Here is a 19,292-nt window from a genome sequence, read left to right on the forward strand (position 1 = left end):
GCTTTCTGTCTCTTTCTGTAATTCTTTGCAATAAAAACATGGCTCAACTATAACTGAACTATAATTCAAGGTGGGGAGTTTAACCTCTTTCATATGTGAAAGTGGTTTAACTTCAGTTAAATGCGAGGGATCGACCGAAAAATAAAAGGAACGCTCTAAGGAAAGGCAACGCAATAAAACTAAACAATTGAGCTCGTAGACGTTTCCACCAGTACTGCAGCCTACCAATCGCGTGGTATTGTTCACGTTCAAATAAGGTAACCATGAGCACTCTAAGCAATATTCGATCGGAAGACAAAGGAGGGCAGGCGAAAACAGCATGACATGTGTGACTCGTTCTTGCTAGAGAAAAATCCGAGGCGAGTGTTCACCATAAGGAAGCGTGTGTTGAGACCACATGTTATGGCACTTTAATTTCGCCAGTATTGACTTATTCTAGATTATCGGAAATGGCTATCGATAACAAACCTTACATATTTCCTCGCGTTCTTCGGCAACCAATGTCGTGCTCGATCCCATACAACTATTATTTTGACGGCACCTCAACGAATAGCAAAATAATTTTCCAGGCGAACAAAATGATTTCAGATTCTCTTACCAGCTCCCCACCAGTCACAGCTGCGTCGCGTTAGTTGTTTTAGATTAACATTCTGAGAAGTGCAGCTGTATCGAAAAGATGCGCCAACTCCTCCAGACACAAACACGAAGTTGTTTTCGCCGGAGCGTCTCAACAGTGCCGTTACACTCATATCGTTGTTGATTTCGATCACGAAGCTCGCTCCCATGAGTCACACACAAGTCAGGAATGATTCCTACACGTCTTTGGAGACGGCGCTGCACGCGAGCTTGTCAGGCAAAACTTGTTGACAGTTCAACGAACACGTAGATGTCAGTCAGATGTTTACCAATCGCCCTCTCGAAGCACGTTTGCTGGGCGAGATACAATGATGAAACGTTCGCGGACTGCAGGCGAACACATGTCTGTCAGACTTCGCTGGCATCCATCAGGGCCGCCTCACGAAGCTTGTCTCAGGAAGGATCGGTGTGGCCTCCTCGCTGTAGCAAATGGAGGTCTCTTGCACGTCTTGTTGCGCAGATCACCGCGATGGGGGTATAGTTATGAAACAATGCTCTTAGCTCAAACAGCGAACCTTCAACTCGTGCAGATTTTTATTCTTAAGAACAGCCACAGTCACCAAACGTGGCAGATGTGTTTTGACGTTTTTCCGTACGAAATGGAGCGCATGCAATCTTGCCACGTTTCGTGACATTGTATTTTACCGTCATAAAAATGATGCATGCCGTTTCCAGCTTGCAAAGCACTTACCATCTATTTAATGACAATACCAGGGGTTTTACGTGCCAAAACCACCATAGGATTATGAGGCACGCCGTAGTGGCGGGCTCCGGAATAAATTTGACCATATTGGGTTCTTTAATAACGCGCACCTAAATCTAGGTGCACGGGTGTCCTTGCATTTAGCCCTCATCGAAATGCGGCCGCCGTGGCCTGGAATCAAGCCCTCATCCTCGAGATTAGCAGTGTGAGCGCTTACAATCTAGAAAGACTTAAATCATTCCAGAATACTGATAGCGTCATGCTTACAGCCACTTGTAGGGAACAGTACGTTGCACACTTGTCTACGAGGGTGTGAGTGTTGGGTTGCTCTGGCGCCACTGAAAGCAGCGATGAGGGTATAATCAAGAGGGCACCGGCCATTTCCGTAGTAAAATACGCCGTTTATATCTGTATATAGAGGATTGGTGTACGTTGGTTGGCTTTGTGATCGTGTGTATACCGTGTGTGTCCTTTATACACATAGCCCATAACATATACAGGAGTGTGTTAAGACCGAGCAAACATTGCCAGTTTTCATTTAACAATCTCTTTCTCTGTCACCTTAATGTGGGTACGTACTCGGAAAAGGCTTTGCACTCTGTGCACCATGTATACGACGGAGCCTATGTATAGACCGTACTATTTAGAGCCCTTCGGCGCGACCCTAACTAGTGGGACTCGTTTCACCCTCGATAACCGCGCGCAAGAGATGCGGCAGTGTGCTTTGGTTACTTCAGGTCTAGCAGATATTCGAACTGATGAGTGCAGTGATACACCCGCGGTGTCCCCTTTCTTTTTCCGCATGTGCAGAACTAGCTCATACAGATTGCAAGAGACTAAGCTATCGAAGAGAACATGTTACAGGAGCAGTCGCTTTAACGCGGACCAGCGGCCGTACCAGCAAAAGGAAAGGCGCTGACAAGAGCGTGCAGTCAGCAGAGGAGGAAGCAGAGCGCACGCATCACCCATTGTCGTGCCGCCGCGGCCGAGATTGTGTAACCTTCGCATGATGACGTGACTCGAAGCGCCGCGTCTTCCTTTCCTCCTGACAAGGGTGGACTCCGCTTGCATGCATTAACCCGCGGCGGTGTTGCGCAGAGAGAGGGGTATCAGCTGTGGTCTCGTTTTAGAACGGATCTGCGCTTCGCGACACCGAGTGTACACTTTTTGTCCTGCAACTGTCCGCACAGGGACGAGGAAACGAGCAGCGGGCCACCCGACGCGGTGCGCGCGGGAAGCGATTGAGTCATGCCGCGTCAGTGTCCTCCTACCGCGACGACTCTGAGTCCAACGCTGCGTTCTATCGGGAGGCAGCTTTCGATCGTGCACCGCGTATTGAAGCAGGACCCAGTGGGTTCGGTACCGGCCGAAGCAAATTAGCGGCTTCCTGGGACAAGTCAGTGTTTAATATAGGCGCTCAAATGCGGTCCGGACGAGGAAGTCGGTGACACGTACGGCACGTGCACTATACAGCCGGTGAAATGCACGGGAGGCAATGATAAAGCGAACTTTCGTTTTGAGCGCACAAGCTTGTTAGAATGCTTAGCGCATGCTTACGCGGTGCAGTTTACTCTTAAGCCTCAACAGGCCGAAGAAAACATTGGCAAAGGATTCATGCAATCCGAGCGCTTGTTAGGAATGCCCACCCCTCTGCCCACCCTGCAAATGCACCATTAGCCGAGGAATGCGTTATCTCAAAAGCTTACCGGTTAGGCTGTTAGACGCACCATAACAAACATAATTTTTTTAAGCTGTCGACGCGAACGTTTCCGCTGATAAGAAACGAAACAGAAACAAACAACTAAACGAGGAATGTTAGAAATGTACTAGCTTTAGGGTGTATATACTTTAACGTGCTGCTCACGTATTGTAAAAAACCTGCGCGTTCTTCGAGCAAGCAATTTCTTTTTGCGCAGCGTTCAGGCTAATAGCCTTTATGTATTCGGGAACGCTTGTCCGTGCCTCTGTATATCGCGACTCTTATCTCTTTTCGGAGAACGGTCTAAAATGCGGCATTTCTTGAAGCTTATAGTAAGACATGCCCTGGCCTGCTGCTCCGACCAGATAAACGTGAATGGCTGTGCACGAGTAATTTAGGTTACAAGCGAACCGTCGACGTACGGGGAGCAGCATTCGACTTCACTCAATTGCTACGTGATTCGAACAAAAGAAAAGTATAGTGCTTAAGGTTTTCCGCTATTCACACAGTGCTTCCAGCCGTTCGTGTCGCTCGTAAAGCAGGTGGTCGCGAGAGAAGTGAGAGTGCTCGTGATGTTTGTAGGCTAACCCGTTTTCGAAAGTGAGCGTTTTTCTTGAGCGTCGTAAGAAAAATCTCTCGCGGTTTACGGTTGTCACCAGTACTCGTGCGGGTTGTCGCTGCTGCCACTGGCATGCGCGCGTGCGTGCCCCTGCCTCCTCAACAGCGCATGCAGCGCCGCTTAACAATCGCAGTATTTCTTCGCTGGCCCGTTGTTTACGGTGTCACGTTCACCAAACTCCGAAGTGGGCGGGTCGCGCCGTGCTCAACGCGGTGACAAGTCGCCCGGAAGACCGTCCGAGGGCGGGCAGCGTTGAAAAAAAAGAATGCGCGTTTCGCGTGGCTCTCGGCAATAAATGACCGCAGTGAAAATGTAGAGCGTGCATTGTTATCATCTAAGCGCATCGAGTGTACAATGCGACGTGCTCGAGACGCCGCCAGGAAGTCGTTGGACAGTGGGCTTACGCGAATGAATCAGCCGAAATGTCACCTGCAAATACGTGCATTCGTTAGTTTTCCCAACTCCTCGGGCGCTTGTCTCGAGGTCCCGCCGTTGACCGAGTCCAGGCGGCGTAACGAAGGGGACGCGCTTTGCGCTGGTCGCTGCCAGTACGCCAGCCGTCGAGTGCGCACCGATTCTCGTTTCATAATCTCTCGTAGGCTGCAGCACTACTAGCCGTTCCCAAGATTTTTCACGTCTTTCGTTTTTCTCGCTCTGTCTCTTTCCTTTCGCATGCACTGCCACGTCAGGGAAGTATTCCCCATCAGTCACCTCGTTCCCACGCGACAAGCGATGCCTGCGCAGTATGCCACTTCCACGGCTTCGATGTGTCGGTTTCCACGCACGGTTTCGGCGAACGGTTTCCACGGTTTCCTGGCTTCAAGGCATCGTCAATTCTCAGCTTTCCATTGTCTGGAAGCCGTGGAAATAGAGAGGTATACTGGATGCAAATAAAGATACAAAAACAACGGCCAATCAAAGAAAAACAGGTTATCAGACCTCAATTCTGCATGAGCATAAAAGCAGAAATAAACGACTTTCTGGAAAGTATAGACTACTCTCGAAAAAGTTTTAACTAGTTGACTTCGATGTAGTGTTCATTGCAGTGACTTGTTGTGTCCGAAAAAAAAAAAATTCTCAATACTGTTACACTTTTCCACTCTGGCGCTTTTAAATTTCTTTCTGTTGTAAGCCCATTTGGTCGAAATTAAGGAAAACCGCCTATTACGGAGTAAATTTCTCGTCTTATACTAAGAGCGGAGCTCTTTAAGCTTTTCGTTGCGCCGGGTTGTGCGAACAGGAATTATCATCATTATGAACCGGTACACGCTCGATTCGTCCTCTTCATCTTCTGCTTCGTTCCCACAACGCGTGCGCTGATTTGAAATGCAATAACTATGATGGGAAAGTCTGTTACGTGACTAAAAATCACGTAACATCTAGTCACGGGGCTATAATCACGTAACATCACGTAACAACTTGTCACGGGACTAAAAATCACGTAACATCGCGTAGCATCTAGCCACGGTACTAAAATCACGTAAGAACACGCACGTGACAAAAATCAAGTAACATCATGTAACTAGTCACGTGGCTGAAATCACGTAACAACTACTCACCATGGCATACAAACATGCCCGCTTGCTGCATTCATTAAAAAGTTCATTATTCAATCTTAGTTAATTGGGCGGCTGACAGTAATAGTTATTGCTTCATTTTGTGTCCCCCTGGATACATAACGTATTTGCAAAGATGGTTTTCACGTTCTTCTCAGTGCTGAATTTTAACAAAACCACAAAGCTTAACTTTGAACACCCGGTAAAATGGGTATAAGTAGGCCATATTAAATCCTGAGAGCAACAATCCTGCGAACGCGGAACTGTGTCCTATCCTTGCATAAATTCCCACAAATTATCATTCCTTACAAGGAAGAATGAAATGCTTATGAATTTATGCAGACTCATACTCTCTTCTTATTAACTGTAAGCTCAGCTTAGTAAACACTAAATATGCCTTGCACTTTCCTCAAGAAAAATGTGCCTGTTGAATTTATGCTCGCATGGTCGATTCCGCGAAAGAAAAACGAAAGTTATCAGTGTGCGCATGAGCACAGTCCCACTTGCTGTAATAGACCTTTTTCAAGCGATTCCAGAACCCCCCCGCGGGCGCGCGAAGCACTATGGGAAAAGTGTGCACGGCGAGCCCGCCGGCTGTTCCGTCGCTCGCTGCTCGTTGGCGCCGTGGGAGCACCAAACGAAAAAAAAACGTGTCGCCGCTGGTTGTTGACTATTATTAAATCCTAAATACTACACATGTCTGAACGCACCTGCATGTATCTCTACGCATGAAATGCGAAAGGAATGATGCAGTCAGTGTAGGTATTACCGAGCGGATGTATACCGGATGTAGTAGTTAAGCGGCATGGGAGTTGTCACGTGCCGATACATGCAGTCAAAACGTGCTGTCGTGAGCAATGTGAGCTGGAACACCGAATTCGTATTTATTCAATGATTACTTGTTCACAAGCCGCTATGGCATTTAATACCATAACGGCTCGTGATCGGGTTTAACCAAACTGTAGAGAGGTGTTACAGCGTTCAGGTATACAGATGATTATTTGATTTTAATTGACAAGCCATGCGCTGTATAAAGAAGTGAGCACATTCTAAACGTGTTTAAAGAAAAGGGGATGGGACTAGAATTGACTTGCGAGATGCCTTGCTCTGATAATTTGCAGTTTCTTGATACATGCTTTTAAGTTTCACTGCGGAGCATGTTTGCGGGTGGTATAGCCCGCGTTTCTTGAAATCGTTGTTCAATTTCGCGTCGGCGCATTTGAATATTGTTAAACGAGGAATTGTGATGTCATGATTACGCACAGCATTGGAAAAAGACTTGCGCACATAAGATGAGCAGCCGTTTCCAGCTGCAAAGAGGCGGGATTTCCTGCGTATCGCTGTATCGGTTTGCGAAAATCTGTTGGCATGGCAAAGAAAGACTAACAGGGACGTCATCCATCCGTAAATTATGAAGAAACTAGAAATATTGCAGTTATTCCACATATTTATGGGTCAATAAATGAAAATTAAATGAAAATAAGAAGTCGCGTGGCCTGAAGAACGAAGGGAAGCGATGTGGGGGTGAAGGTTGTGTTTGCCGCCCCAAATATGCTTAGTCGCAGCTCGCAGGGGACTGCGGTGGGCAAAGAAAAATGCGGTCAGAGGCATGCCCATTGTTTTGTAGATTGTGTAGGAGCTAACCGCAGATTTCTCTTCCTTGTGTCCACGTGCACATCGGCCAGACTGGTCGATGTATTAATACGCGCCTCAGCGAGCATCGAAATTCATTGAATGGAGCCGTCTCACCTCGCATCGCTATGTCAGTCATGAAAATGTAATCCCATCTTCGAAAACGCAGTAATTTTGTACCATCAAGCTAATCGGACAACGCGAGAAATTTCGGAGGCATATCATGTCACAAATAACTGCACACTTTGTGTCAGTCAACCTTCTCAGTCGTTACAAGACAAGGAATTCAGCTTTATTAATCGACTGTAAGCACGCGCCTTGGTTGTTTGACTTTTTGTGCCTCTTTATAAAACGCGCGACGCACTCCCATTTTTAAATATATGCTTTTTTTCACGCGTGCAATAAACTTTCGGTTGTGTGTGAGCACTGGTTTGTGCATTTCCTTCCTTGTACTGCTCCTTTCTTTTTTCGCTCTAAGTATTTTATTATTCCAACCTGTAGTTATAGCGCCAACGAAGGTTAGTAGGCACTTATCGCTCGTTACATATAGGGTGCGAGCGACGCAATGAATGTATCTCATTTCCCCAAATCCTACTACACTTTCTAGTGTACTCTTTAAATATCAGAACTCACACTGTACTCGTCGACAGTGTCGATGGACGTTGATTCGAAATGCATCCGCGAATCATAGACCGCTCTTGCACTTCATAGGCAGCCGAGTTGTTTTTGTTTAGTTTTTTTCATTTATGCCGTAAGGCGCACTGGCGCCAAAAAAATAAATAAATAAAAGGTGACGCTTCTGAGCCGCTCAACTGGTCCAACGGTGGGACAGGTGGAAATCATCGAGAGGCCGTCGCAGCTAAACTCTGAAGTTTGTGATTGAACTGCGCAGTAGCAAGTTGCACCTTGCCAAATTCACTGTGTCTAAGAAGTCCTAGCACGGCGCCCCGCTAGCTCGTCGCGGCGGCTGCTGCGGCGTACGCACATTTCCCATGAGCGCTTGCGCGCCCGTTGGTGGCGCTCGTGGGCTTGAAAAGGGTCTATTTAGAGCATCCTCGGTTTAGCACATGATTAAAACAAACAGTTCAACTCTGCGGTCGCATGATTGCGTCACATCGGTAAGCATACGCAACGCAAGCGTGAACCTGTAGTGCCTCTCATTCAACAAGTGATGCTACACACGCAATGGATTACGCTTCGCTCAGTAATCCTCGGTGGACTTAGGTGGATGTGCAAGTTTTAATATTCCCCGCTGAAAACATTTTTTATATTAAATATAAAATATATTATATTAAAACGTGTCAGTAGCCTTATTACGAGTTGGAGTGATATTGTCTTGAGGTACTTATTAAAATATGATGCCCAGACTGCTGTCGAAAAAATATTTTATTGAGCTAGCGCAGTTGCGCGTGCTACATGACGCGATAAAAATGGAAACTAGGAACTATAATAGCGCAGTCAAACTGATCGCGTGCCAGGATCGCATTCATTGGAAACTGATCGTAAGCATCGTATCGATTTCTTCAGAAGTCTATCGCAGCACATCAACTCTGTCGGGTATCCAGCTCGTTCCAGACTGATTTCGCGCATGCATACGTATATTTGTATACTCTCCCGAGGACAGCTGGTTGAAATTATACTTTCAAAGGAATTCTTACGATCTGAAAGCTGCTTGTTCTGGCTAGAACTTGCGTTCACATACACTAAAGTCACGCATACACCTCGGAATCCCTGATGCTTTAGTCAGGTGCTCAGTAAGCCGGTGTTCTCCGCAGAGGTCATCCCAGTTCGTGGCTTCACCACCAGCCGTCGTATCCTCCGTAGCCGCTGTGGTATCCGAAGCCGTGATAGCCAAAGTCATGGTGATGGTCCGTGTGCAGATGGTGAACGCTGCATGTTTTAACAACGTTTAATGATGACGTGACGTGCACTTAATGTACAGAAGGGCATGGTATTCGCACCTTGCGTGTGCTGTTACATGGATGGAGAAACACATTCCACGCCTTCTGCTTGTTTGTTTGTTCACGCCTTTCGAAAAGTGTAAACTTCCATCGGTGGGCTGGCAAACATGATATTGCTGCTGGGAACTATATCATAGAGCTCTTTGCCTTGCGTATCTTGTGATGGAGACAAAGACATCATCCGCTGAAGTTAATGCAATCTCAAGACATAGCTTTTTTTAAGCAAGTAAGCGCGGATGTACGGTATACCACGCTTACAATGGCGGAAAGATTCCAACAATGCAAAGGTTAAATATATACAAAGTCATCGAAGCAAAATTATCGGTAGCTTTATTTATTTATTTATTTATTTATCCCTGAAAAAGAAAATACTAGTAAAAGTGTTTAACAATAATAATAATAATAATAATAATAATAATAATAATAATAATAATAATAATAATAATAATAATAATAATAATAATTTATTTAACGTGCCCAGGAACAAACGTAAGGTCTTTGTGCAGGCGCACGCAAAAATAAAACAATAAAAATAAGCCATACAATACAGACAGCCCTCAGAAATGACAAGAGCAAAAAAAGCGTAGACAAAGAGAAATGAACACAAAAGGGGAGGAGTAAAATAAGACAACATGAGAAATATTGAAGGGGAATGATAAATTAGATTGCATATGTACAACTACGCGGAAAGACGGAGAAGGGAAGACTTTGTACATTGTGCCATACTATGTCGAGACAGTGCAAAGCTCGGATAAAAACAATGTGAACTATGAAAAACGTCAAGATCAAGAAAATTAACTTTATAGAGACTTTGTATTGTGTGAACGGTAGAGTGTTGGAAGAAGCAGGCGGGTACATGAAATGGTCTATTTTCTCTGGTTAACTTACGCGGAATTCGAAAATTACCACAATTGAGAAGTACAGGGCAGGATATGATACCGTGGACTAGCGTGTAAAGAAATAAGAGATCAGAACGACCTGGTCGGCAGTGAAGTGATGACAATGATAATAATCCAGCAGTATTTGAACGAGATCCATAGTCATTTCTAGCAAAGCGATGGTTATATATGCTGAGGAATTTTTTCTGGACTCCTTCAGTGGTGTTACCGCTGGATTGAGCAATGCCACTCAAGTTGTGGAAGACATATTGCGGTGTACAATTTGTGGAGGGCTATAGGAGAACTGACTCTGTTCTCCGTGACGCCAACAGATATATAGAAAAAGAGTGTTCCACACTCGCCGCCATGGCTGCGATCTGCGCTGACTAACACTCCTAGGTTTAAATGCACATATATACCCCAGAAAGTGGACGAGATGATGACCGCCGCGGTAGCTCAGTGGTAGAGCATCGGACGCGTTATTCGAAGGTCGCAGGTTCGGTCCCTGCAGGTGGCAAGTTATCTTTTCGTCCACTTTACTGTCTTCACACTTACATCCAATTATTACAAATAACGCCCCGTATACTTTCCTTGGCATTATTGTCTGTTAGTTCTCATTAATATTGTGTCTAACAAAGAAAAACGAGCCCTTAAAAGTAATCTTCTTTCCTTCGCACATTCATTGAATTTTAGTAGAAAAGCCGGTTTCATATAGTGTCTGAAAGAGATACCTGTGGCTAAAAATATCCAGTGTTTTCCCCCGATCTAATAAGCAAAGGACGCACGGAAGCCTCCTGGTCTTTACCCATTGTAGAGAGTCCCTGATCACTAAAGCTGGAGCTATGTGGGGCGCCCCTGGACGCAGTATACGTCTGATATGGGACCAAAAGATTAAGTATGTGAGTGATCCGCACATACAAGCACTTTGCTCCGAGCTTGTGATAGCAACTCTGGATTTCGATGTGACGTCAGACTCTTAGCTCGGCATGTCTCAAATCATCCTCATACAGGTGAGTGATCAGCCTTCGTCTTTCGGTTGCTGACAGACACCCTTTACTGCCGAGCAGCCTAGCCACTGTGAAGGACTTCCCACAGTGCCTCCGGAAGCTTACATAAAATTCCACTGCCAGGCCGTCGGATTCTGGACTGCGGTCATGCTTCAAAGATTTCGATACTCAAAAAAAAAAAAAGACGTTTTCGCGACAACTGATGCATCGCAAATTTTGAGAGCTGACATAGTGTAACGAACGGAAACGCTGCTGTAATGTAAGAACTGGGTCGCTGCATGTATTCTCATACAACTGTCACGCCAGCTCAAGAACACTGGCTGCTGGCTCTACGAGACAGCCGATGTTTGGTTCTACGATATAGTACAGTGTTGTGCTCTTTCTTGCCATAATGATGGCGGGGAAAATGTACTGCACAGATTTTTGCTCTCAAGCTATCCCAGGGGCGCTTAGGAGAACTTGGATTCTCTTGCGGAGCGACGCTAGTATTTAGGCGAATCCAAGCCCATAGGACGGCGGTATTCAAAGCACAGGTGCTATTCAGTTAGAGTTCACTAAGTAAACTGCGCATTTCATCGCGCGCTGATTGGATGGCGATGGGAACGGGTAGTCACGTTTGGTGCCGGCCCACTGGCTCTCGATGTACAGCCAATAAAAGCGTGCTGACATAACATAATACCGCCCCAGAAATATCGCGATAGCGACGATTTTGACGTCATCGCGCTCCTTACGCTCCCTGCGTGCTTGCCCATGACCTGAAGCAGTCCTACACATAACCAACACTGTGTTATATAAATCTTGGCCGTCAGAGCTAAAAATGATCGTAACCAAAAGGCCCCCCGACTCGATACTCACAAAAGATCGTCGATTTGCGTCTAACCTAGCTGGCCTCCAATGTGAATCCGGATAAACGCGACGTAAGGAACAAAAATTATGAATTAACGGTGAAGATAAACGAGTCATGAAGTTGACGTACGTACATTCCAGTGGCATGGCATAGACATGCCAACGTTTGTTCGTTCAGACGTCACCACGTCGCATCCGTGATGACGTCAGTGCGAGTGATTTACACACATGATACTAACTGTACTGGTACGGGCACCGGCACCGGAACGGCGTATGATACGTGGTGCTCGTAGTGATGACCGGGGTGGTGACCGTGGTGGTGCCCATGATGGTGGTTGTAGAGACCATGCAAGCCGTGCAGCAGGCCCAGGCCGCCCAACAAGTGTCCGCCGGCGCCAATTCCATACGCGCCAGCCAGCGCAGCCACCTTGTGCAACTTCGTGGCCTTACACGCAGGGACCGCAGCCAGCAGCGCGAGTAGCAGCAACAGCGGCACCGCCACGCGGCGCCGGCGGCTCGAGGAACGGCTAGCGCTCATCTTCAAGAAACTTCTGCGGAAGTGCTGCGAGTTGAAAGGTAACCGCATATACACATTCTAAAGGGCTTCTCAGGGTAACCACATAAACACACTCCAAACCGTTTCCTCGCGTCTGCGTGACGCAAATCAAAGCAAGGCCCGTACTGGGCCAATATTCAAAAAACTTCGCTCAGGTAGAGCTGCCCCTGAATAGTCATCACCGCGACAATAGTCACGTAATCGCGCTGATCGCTATATAGTGAATAGCGAGCGCCATAACACAGGCCAACGAGGAAATGCTGTACACACCAAAAATCTTGGAATACGGAGTCTGTATACTCTAGGAAAGAAGGGAAGTGAATACGGGCTCGTGGCTCGTATTCGCTTAAGAAGTTGATTTGGGCGAGTTGATTCATACACGCGATTTTAACCGTATTCTCTGTCATGAGTACCACTGGTAATCATGATAAAGGCCCTAAGGGCTCTAGTGCGCGTATTCACCGTTCGTGCTCTTGAGATTTCCGTAAGAAGAGGTGCCGGCCAATCGCGACAATGGACATGATGGTTCATAAGGTGACCGGTCAGTTACAGATATCTTTTGCCGGTTATAAAAGCTTTGTGATTTCGGCTCGCGAAGTAAACATAATGAACACTGTTAGCCATTGTTTAATAAACGTGTTAGCGAATGTCTGTTGCTTTTCTTATCATGTTAGAAATTGCGATTGGCTGACCTTACTTGTATACGAACAGGTATTGTATGCGAACGACATTGTGAACGCCAACCGTCGTATCGACGCTTTTCGTTCGTGAACTTTTTATCGCTGGTCAGCTGCCTGCGGATGTGAATGCTTTGTATACGGCAGGTGTTATGATGCGCTTAAGAGCGCAAACGTTTTGGAGTGTACACACAGGAGCCAGGTGAACGTATTCTCTAAGGGTTCTTTTCCTGATTGTATTACTTTGTCATGATCCGTCCAGTCAAGTCGCCGATCCCGACATAGCAGCAGCATGGACATCTGTGAACCAATAACGAATGGCAGAAGAATGCCTAAAAGAACCATTAAGAAATACAGACTCCGTAGGCCTATATATTTCTCGGCCTTCTTCAATGAAACGTCGGTTTCGTTGTCTCCTCTACCCTCCCAACCCTTTACTCTCTGCTTGCCTCAAATATTTAAACTGCGCTAACTTATGATTATATTCATATTGCATAAGTAACATTAGTAGAGTCTCACTTCTTTTATTGATTTCTTGACGAGTTTAATTCCATACGTCACTAGCTGCCCGCTACATAGCTGCCGGAACTCATCGAGCTCTGTCCTGTTATGCATTGCAAGCCGAGGATCATTCGTCAAGAAGGCGTCTGCGTATAAACGATCCCGACATCCTTTATTTAACTCTGCTGCTCGATCAGCTCTTCAAGGTTACAGGATCAAGACGATACCCCTATCAAGGACCGATGCTGCTAGCCAACTTCGAGTGGCTGCACAAGAAATGACTTCCTCCACTTATAATACAGCAAGCAGACTCCACAACCACCGCCGCCACTGCCCGACCAATCTGCGTCTTCAGACACCTACGGGACTACGCCGAAATGATGCCACTCTGCTTTGCCGTTTATGGCTATGAGTGGCTTTCAGAAAGTCATTCTCCTTTCGAATCCAAATGGCTGACAACCCGTTTTGTGACAACTGTGGTAGCGAGGAGACACTACAGCACATCTTCTGCGACTGTCCTCGCTACAGTGCGCAGAGAAAATCCCTCGCAGTCGCTCTTGCTCGCATAGATCCCAGACCGATGACGACAGAAACCATTCTGGAATGTCGTCCTGAGAGGTCATCGCGGGTGAAGGCGACGAGGCAGTGCTCAACTTCTTGAAGGCATCAGACCTGCACCGTCGGTTATAGACTAACGTGAGATGTGCGATGTGTGCGACTTTTTGTGCGTTCGTGCTCTCCTTCTCTCTCTATCTTTATATCTCCCCCATCCCTTCCCCCAGTGTAGGGTAGCATACCGGTCCTTCTAGACTGGTTAACATCCCTGCCTTTCCTTTCTCTCCTTCTCCTTCCTTTATTTAACTCTGGTTATCAGAGTCATAAAACTTCAAGCGCGTGTCCTCAAATAACAACAGCTTAGTCGTCAAGTCTCACTAGACAAAGTCTTCGCATGAAGTTGTCTCGAATACGTACACATACCAGAGCAGCAACCTCCTTCCTGGAATCGTCTCATTGTGACAGGCACTTCACGTAAAATCGTCTTGCAGCAAGCTCGAGGTATGCTAAACAAGTTCTTACGCACACCTTCGACTTGCGAAAAGCTGTATAATGCCTTCGTCTGAATGTAGGTAAGCAGAATCATCAGACCGATAGTACGTTTTACGGTGACGCACACTATTGCTTGCGCAGGCGGAATAGCCAGCATGATTTTTGACCCGGTGCCTATAGCGCCTTCTTCAAATTCAACTTTTCGCGTTCCATTAAGCTTGTTCCTCATTTTCAGGGTTGCAACACGCATCGTCCCGCCCTGGTTGCTACGAGCGTGTAATAAAAAAGCGGGTCGAATGCGTAGGGCACTGGAACTCGTTTCGCCCCTGAAACCTCGTCAATTCGGAGCGTCTTCTTGTGTGTCTGTCTACTTGTTCACCGTGGCGCGACCGTGTAGTTGTTGACACAGAGAAACGAGTAGACTAGACAATGTGCTACCTCTGCCGGCAGGCGGCTTCGAAAGAGAGAAAAATAAAAACGAAAGGAACTCACGCACGGCAACGGTGACGGGACCCGGTGACCACAAGCCGTGGGTTAGCGGAACGCTTCCAGCGGCACCGTGGAGACCCGCTGCGACCTCGATATCGACTCGATGAGTCGTTGCGGCGGCGGCGGCGTGCCCTTCCCACGGCAGGGCTCCATCTTGTCGAGAGATACCGATATGCCGGCGAGCCTTTTGAGCACCGAGCGTGAAAGTGGTACTAAGTGCGAAATTACCGGCATGCACCTTTGTGCTCAGCCGACCGCGCGTTCGCGCGCCAGGGAAACTGTGCGCCGATCTTTTGCCGCGCGACTCCCTCTGGCTGGCCAGCGTGTGATGCACCCCTTTTTTTCGCGATGAACCGTAACCGGAAGCGTGTTCGACGTGACGCCGATCGCAGACGGTCGCGTTGATGGCTTCCGGGGCGCGCAACTTTTCGTCGCCCGCGCAGAGGGGAGGCGGAACGCCGAGCCGTGGCCCGTGCTGTTTTGCATGAAGTCGGTGCGTTTGTGCGCGTGCTGGCGGGAAAAGAAGCGGCGCCACCGGGGAACCGGCGCATAGCGCGATTCTCATCGTGATCTGCGTCGGACTATACCAGGTATGCGGACGCCTCGTTTCCACGCCGAACGAGATGTCCCCAAAACGAGACTAAAGATTCTCGCGCGTTCATTTAAGGCCCGATCTCAGGAATGTAAAGTGGCATACTTACTACAGCTATGCTGCTATTTAACCTATGCGCTACGAAAAACAATAATTTTTACTAGAATGGGCTTGTACACAAAAAATGTTTTTACCTTATAAATGACCGCAAGAGCAAATGCCATCCGGTCGGTCGTCGGACATGTATGATATGGCCAGGCAGTGCCACTTCGCACTTACGAATAAAACGCTTTGTGAATTAGATCGGCCCCCTTTTCATTAGCAGTTTACGTTGCTGCTTATATAGTTTTCTTTTTCTCCCTTACATTACTGCAACGTACTGAGAGATATAAAAAAAGTGGCATCATTTCTCACCTTGAGACTAAATACCTTTTATAGAAACTCAAATAAATCTTCCAACTACCATGATCGAAGCAACTGGGTATATACTATGTCAACTTACCTTACGTCGACGATAATTCTTCACATATATTGGTTGAGACCTGACCTGTGGTCTGGTCTAGACCAATATATATGAAGAATAAGCCGAAGAAAGCTTTTTCTTTCGCAAGTTTTGTGTACAATTATCTGATAATAATAATAATAATAATAATAATAATAATAATAATAATAATAATAATAATAATAATAATAATAATAATAATAATAATAATAATAATAATAATAATAATAATAATTTATATATCAATCAATCATTTATTTAACGTGCCCAGGAACAACCGTAAGGTCTTTGTGCAGGCGCACGCAAAAATAAAACAATAAAAATAAACGATACAATACAGACAGCCCTCAGAAATAACAAGAGCAAAGATGCATAGACAAAGAGAAATGAACACAAAAGGGAGGAGTAAAATAAGACAACACGATCAATACTGAAGGGGAATGAAAAATTAGATTCCATATATACAACTATGCGGAAAGACGGAGAAGGAAAGACTTCGTACATTGTGCCATACTATGTCAAGACATTTCAAAGCTCGGATAAAAACAATGACTGTGGACTATGAAAAACGTCAAGAGCAAGAAAATTAACATTATAGAGACTTTGTATTCTGTGAACGGTAGAGTGTTGGAAGAAGCAGGCGGGTACATGAAACGGTCTGTTCTCTCTGGTTAACTTACGCGGAATTCGAAAATTAACACAATTCAGAAGTAAAGGGCAGGATATGATACCGTGAACCAGCTTGTAAAGAAATAACAGATCAGAATGATTTCGTTGGCAGTGAAGTGATGGCAATGATATTAATTCAGCAGTATTTGAACGAGATCTAGAGTCATTTCTAGCAAAGCGATGGTTATGCTGAGGAATTCTTTCTGGACTCGTTCAATGGTGTTACCGATGGATTGAGCAATGCCATTCCATGTCACGGACGCATACTCAAGTTGTGGAAGACACATTGCGGTGTACAATTTGTGGAGGGCCATAGGAGACCTGAATTCTCGAAATATTCTGCAAACACATCCGAGAGAGCGAAGGCCCCGCATAGCAGCACGCTTAACGTGAGCAGAAAAGTTTAACGTGCTATCAACAACAATACCAACATCACTGATCTCATAATCCTTGCATAACGACACAGAATTGACAGAGTATTGAAATGACACGCTAGATGTTTTGCGAGTGATACACCGGAATTTTGTCTTTCAGGCATTCAGATAAAGGTTATTGCCGTTGCAGCATTCGGAAAAAGAACACAAATCTGACTGCAGCAAGCGACAGTCGTTAACTGAATAAATTTCCTTAAATATCTTGATGTGATCGGCATACAAGAGGAAAGGAGAATTACGAATGGCAAAAGAGACATCGTTAACGTAAATTAAAAATAGGAGTGGGCCTAATACCGACCCTTGAGGGACCCCACTAGTCACTTTATACAAAGAAGACGTTTGGCCATTTACGGCAACATAACAAGATCTGTTAAGCAGATAGCTGTGCAGGAGATTCACAACCGACAAGTAAACATCAAAGTGCGCCAGTTTAACCATAATCAGTGTGTGGCTGACTACGTCAAAAGCCTTGCTCAGGTGACAGTAGATTACGTCAACCTGTCCTCCCTGAGAAATAGATGTGGAGATCTGCGTCATGAAACTAGCAAGATTTGTGGTAGTTGAGCGACCAGCGATAAAACCATGTTGATTAGGAATCAATGAGTTTTTCACACTAAAAGACAATATGTTGTGAAGAGCCAGCTCGAAGATCTTTGATGTGGCACATAGTAGAGAAATCGGGCGATAATTAGAAACATTTGTTTTAGAGCCCAACTTAAATACTGGGAAAACACGAGCAGTTTTCCACATGCTAGTAAATGTGGAAGTGTCCAGGCAGTTATTAAATATCGTAGTCAGTACTGGGACAAATATACTACCATAAGGAAGAAACAAGCGGAAAGACAGGAAGGTTAGCCAGTTCTGAGACCGGCTGGCTACCCTAAGCTTTTAGTGTGGCGGAGGGGATGCCATCTGGGCCACATGATAAGGATGATTTTAAGCGCTTAATGCATTCGCAGATAAGATTTTCATCCAGCGACAAAGCACTAGATGAACTAACTGCCTTGGGCTGTTGTCCGATATCAGTGCTAGAGTCTGAGGCCTTATAAACGGATGAGAAATGCGTGACAAAACAGTCAGCGACGGCATGCACTTCTACTCCATTTGAGTCCAGTAGTCTGAAGGACTCTCCGCTTTTGCTAGACCGTTTACATACATACTACCAAAACATCTAGCCTGTCAGAGGCGCTTTTTTCGAAGAATTCAATATACGAACTATGATCCCGTTTATATAGGCGTTTAGAGTGAGTTCGAAAAAAGCTGAACTCTTCCTTCAACTCGATGGATGGAGAACATTTAAATTTCCTGTGTGCGCGATCTCTATGCTTCAGTGCACTGATAAGTCAGATGAGAACCAGTGGGGATATTTACGTTGTTTAGGTATATATTGGGGAATAAAATTGCGCATGCTGCTCAGTACAAGCTCCGTAAACCGATTGACCTGCTCATCAACATTTGGTTTGTCAGTAACCTGTGACTACTCAACCGCGGACAAGTAATGACACAGGCCCGTGTAATCACCTCGCTTGAAAGCAAATCTTGGAGATTTGTTTACGTAACTGCTGTAGCTCGTTGTTTCGGCTGATGCAGATGATCTTACGTTAAGGGTTGGGTGGAATTTGTCAGGACGTACGTGAGAGATGTCGGAGCGGGAAACTTCAAGGGGTTGATAATAATAATAATAATAATAATAATAATAATAATAATAATAATAATAATAATAATAATAATAATAATAATAATAATAATAATCAATCAAACGTTTATTTAATGTGCCCAGGAACAACCGTAAGGTCTTTGTACTGGCGCACGAAAAAAAAAAAAAAAGGAAACATTCATAATAAAATATCAGGGATAAAAAAACGTTATAAAATTGCACATATACAACTATGCGCAGGCAGAAAAAAAAATATCAACAGTGTACAAGGCTATGTAAGTACAGTGCAAAGCTCGGAGCAGAACAACGACTGGGAGCTGTGAAAAACATCGAGCTCCAAAAAGTAAGCATTGTAAAGACGTTGTATCCTGCCAATGGTCGAATGTTCACAGAGGCAGGCGGTTACATGAAAAGGTCTATTCTCTCTGGTCAGCTTACGTGGAATTCGGAAATTAATACAGTTGAGCAGTACAGGGCAGGATATGATACCATGCACAAGCTTGTAAAGAAATAACAGATCAGCGCGATTTCGTCGGCAGCAAAGTGATGGCAATGATAATAATCCAGCAGCGTTAGAACGAGATCTAGAGTCATTTCTAGCGAAACGATGGTTGTAAATGCTTAGGAATTT

At 45.6% G+C, this 19,292-nt stretch overlaps 1 protein-coding gene across 1 annotated transcript in view; it reads right to left on the reverse strand.

The window, feature by feature from the left end:
* Positions 1-8,223: 8,223 nt before the first annotated feature.
* Positions 8,224-19,292, reverse strand: part of LOC119375143 (transcription factor MafB-like) — a 28,793-nt gene continuing 17,724 nt past the window's right edge. Inside the window, exons 2-3 of the mRNA XM_037645345.2 lie at positions 11,777-12,099; positions 8,224-8,735 (exon numbers count right to left, since the gene is read on the reverse strand). Coding sequence (XP_037501273.1) covers positions 8,642-8,735; positions 11,777-12,075 — 393 coding nt within the window. The 5' untranslated portion in view covers positions 12,076-12,099 and the 3' untranslated portion in view covers positions 8,224-8,641. The remainder of the gene's footprint in view (positions 8,736-11,776; positions 12,100-19,292) is intronic.

The sequence above is a fragment of the Rhipicephalus sanguineus genome, chromosome 1 (genome assembly GCF_013339695.2).
Source record: "Rhipicephalus sanguineus isolate Rsan-2018 chromosome 1, BIME_Rsan_1.4, whole genome shotgun sequence".
Lineage (NCBI taxonomy): Eukaryota > Metazoa > Arthropoda > Arachnida > Ixodida > Ixodidae > Rhipicephalus > Rhipicephalus sanguineus.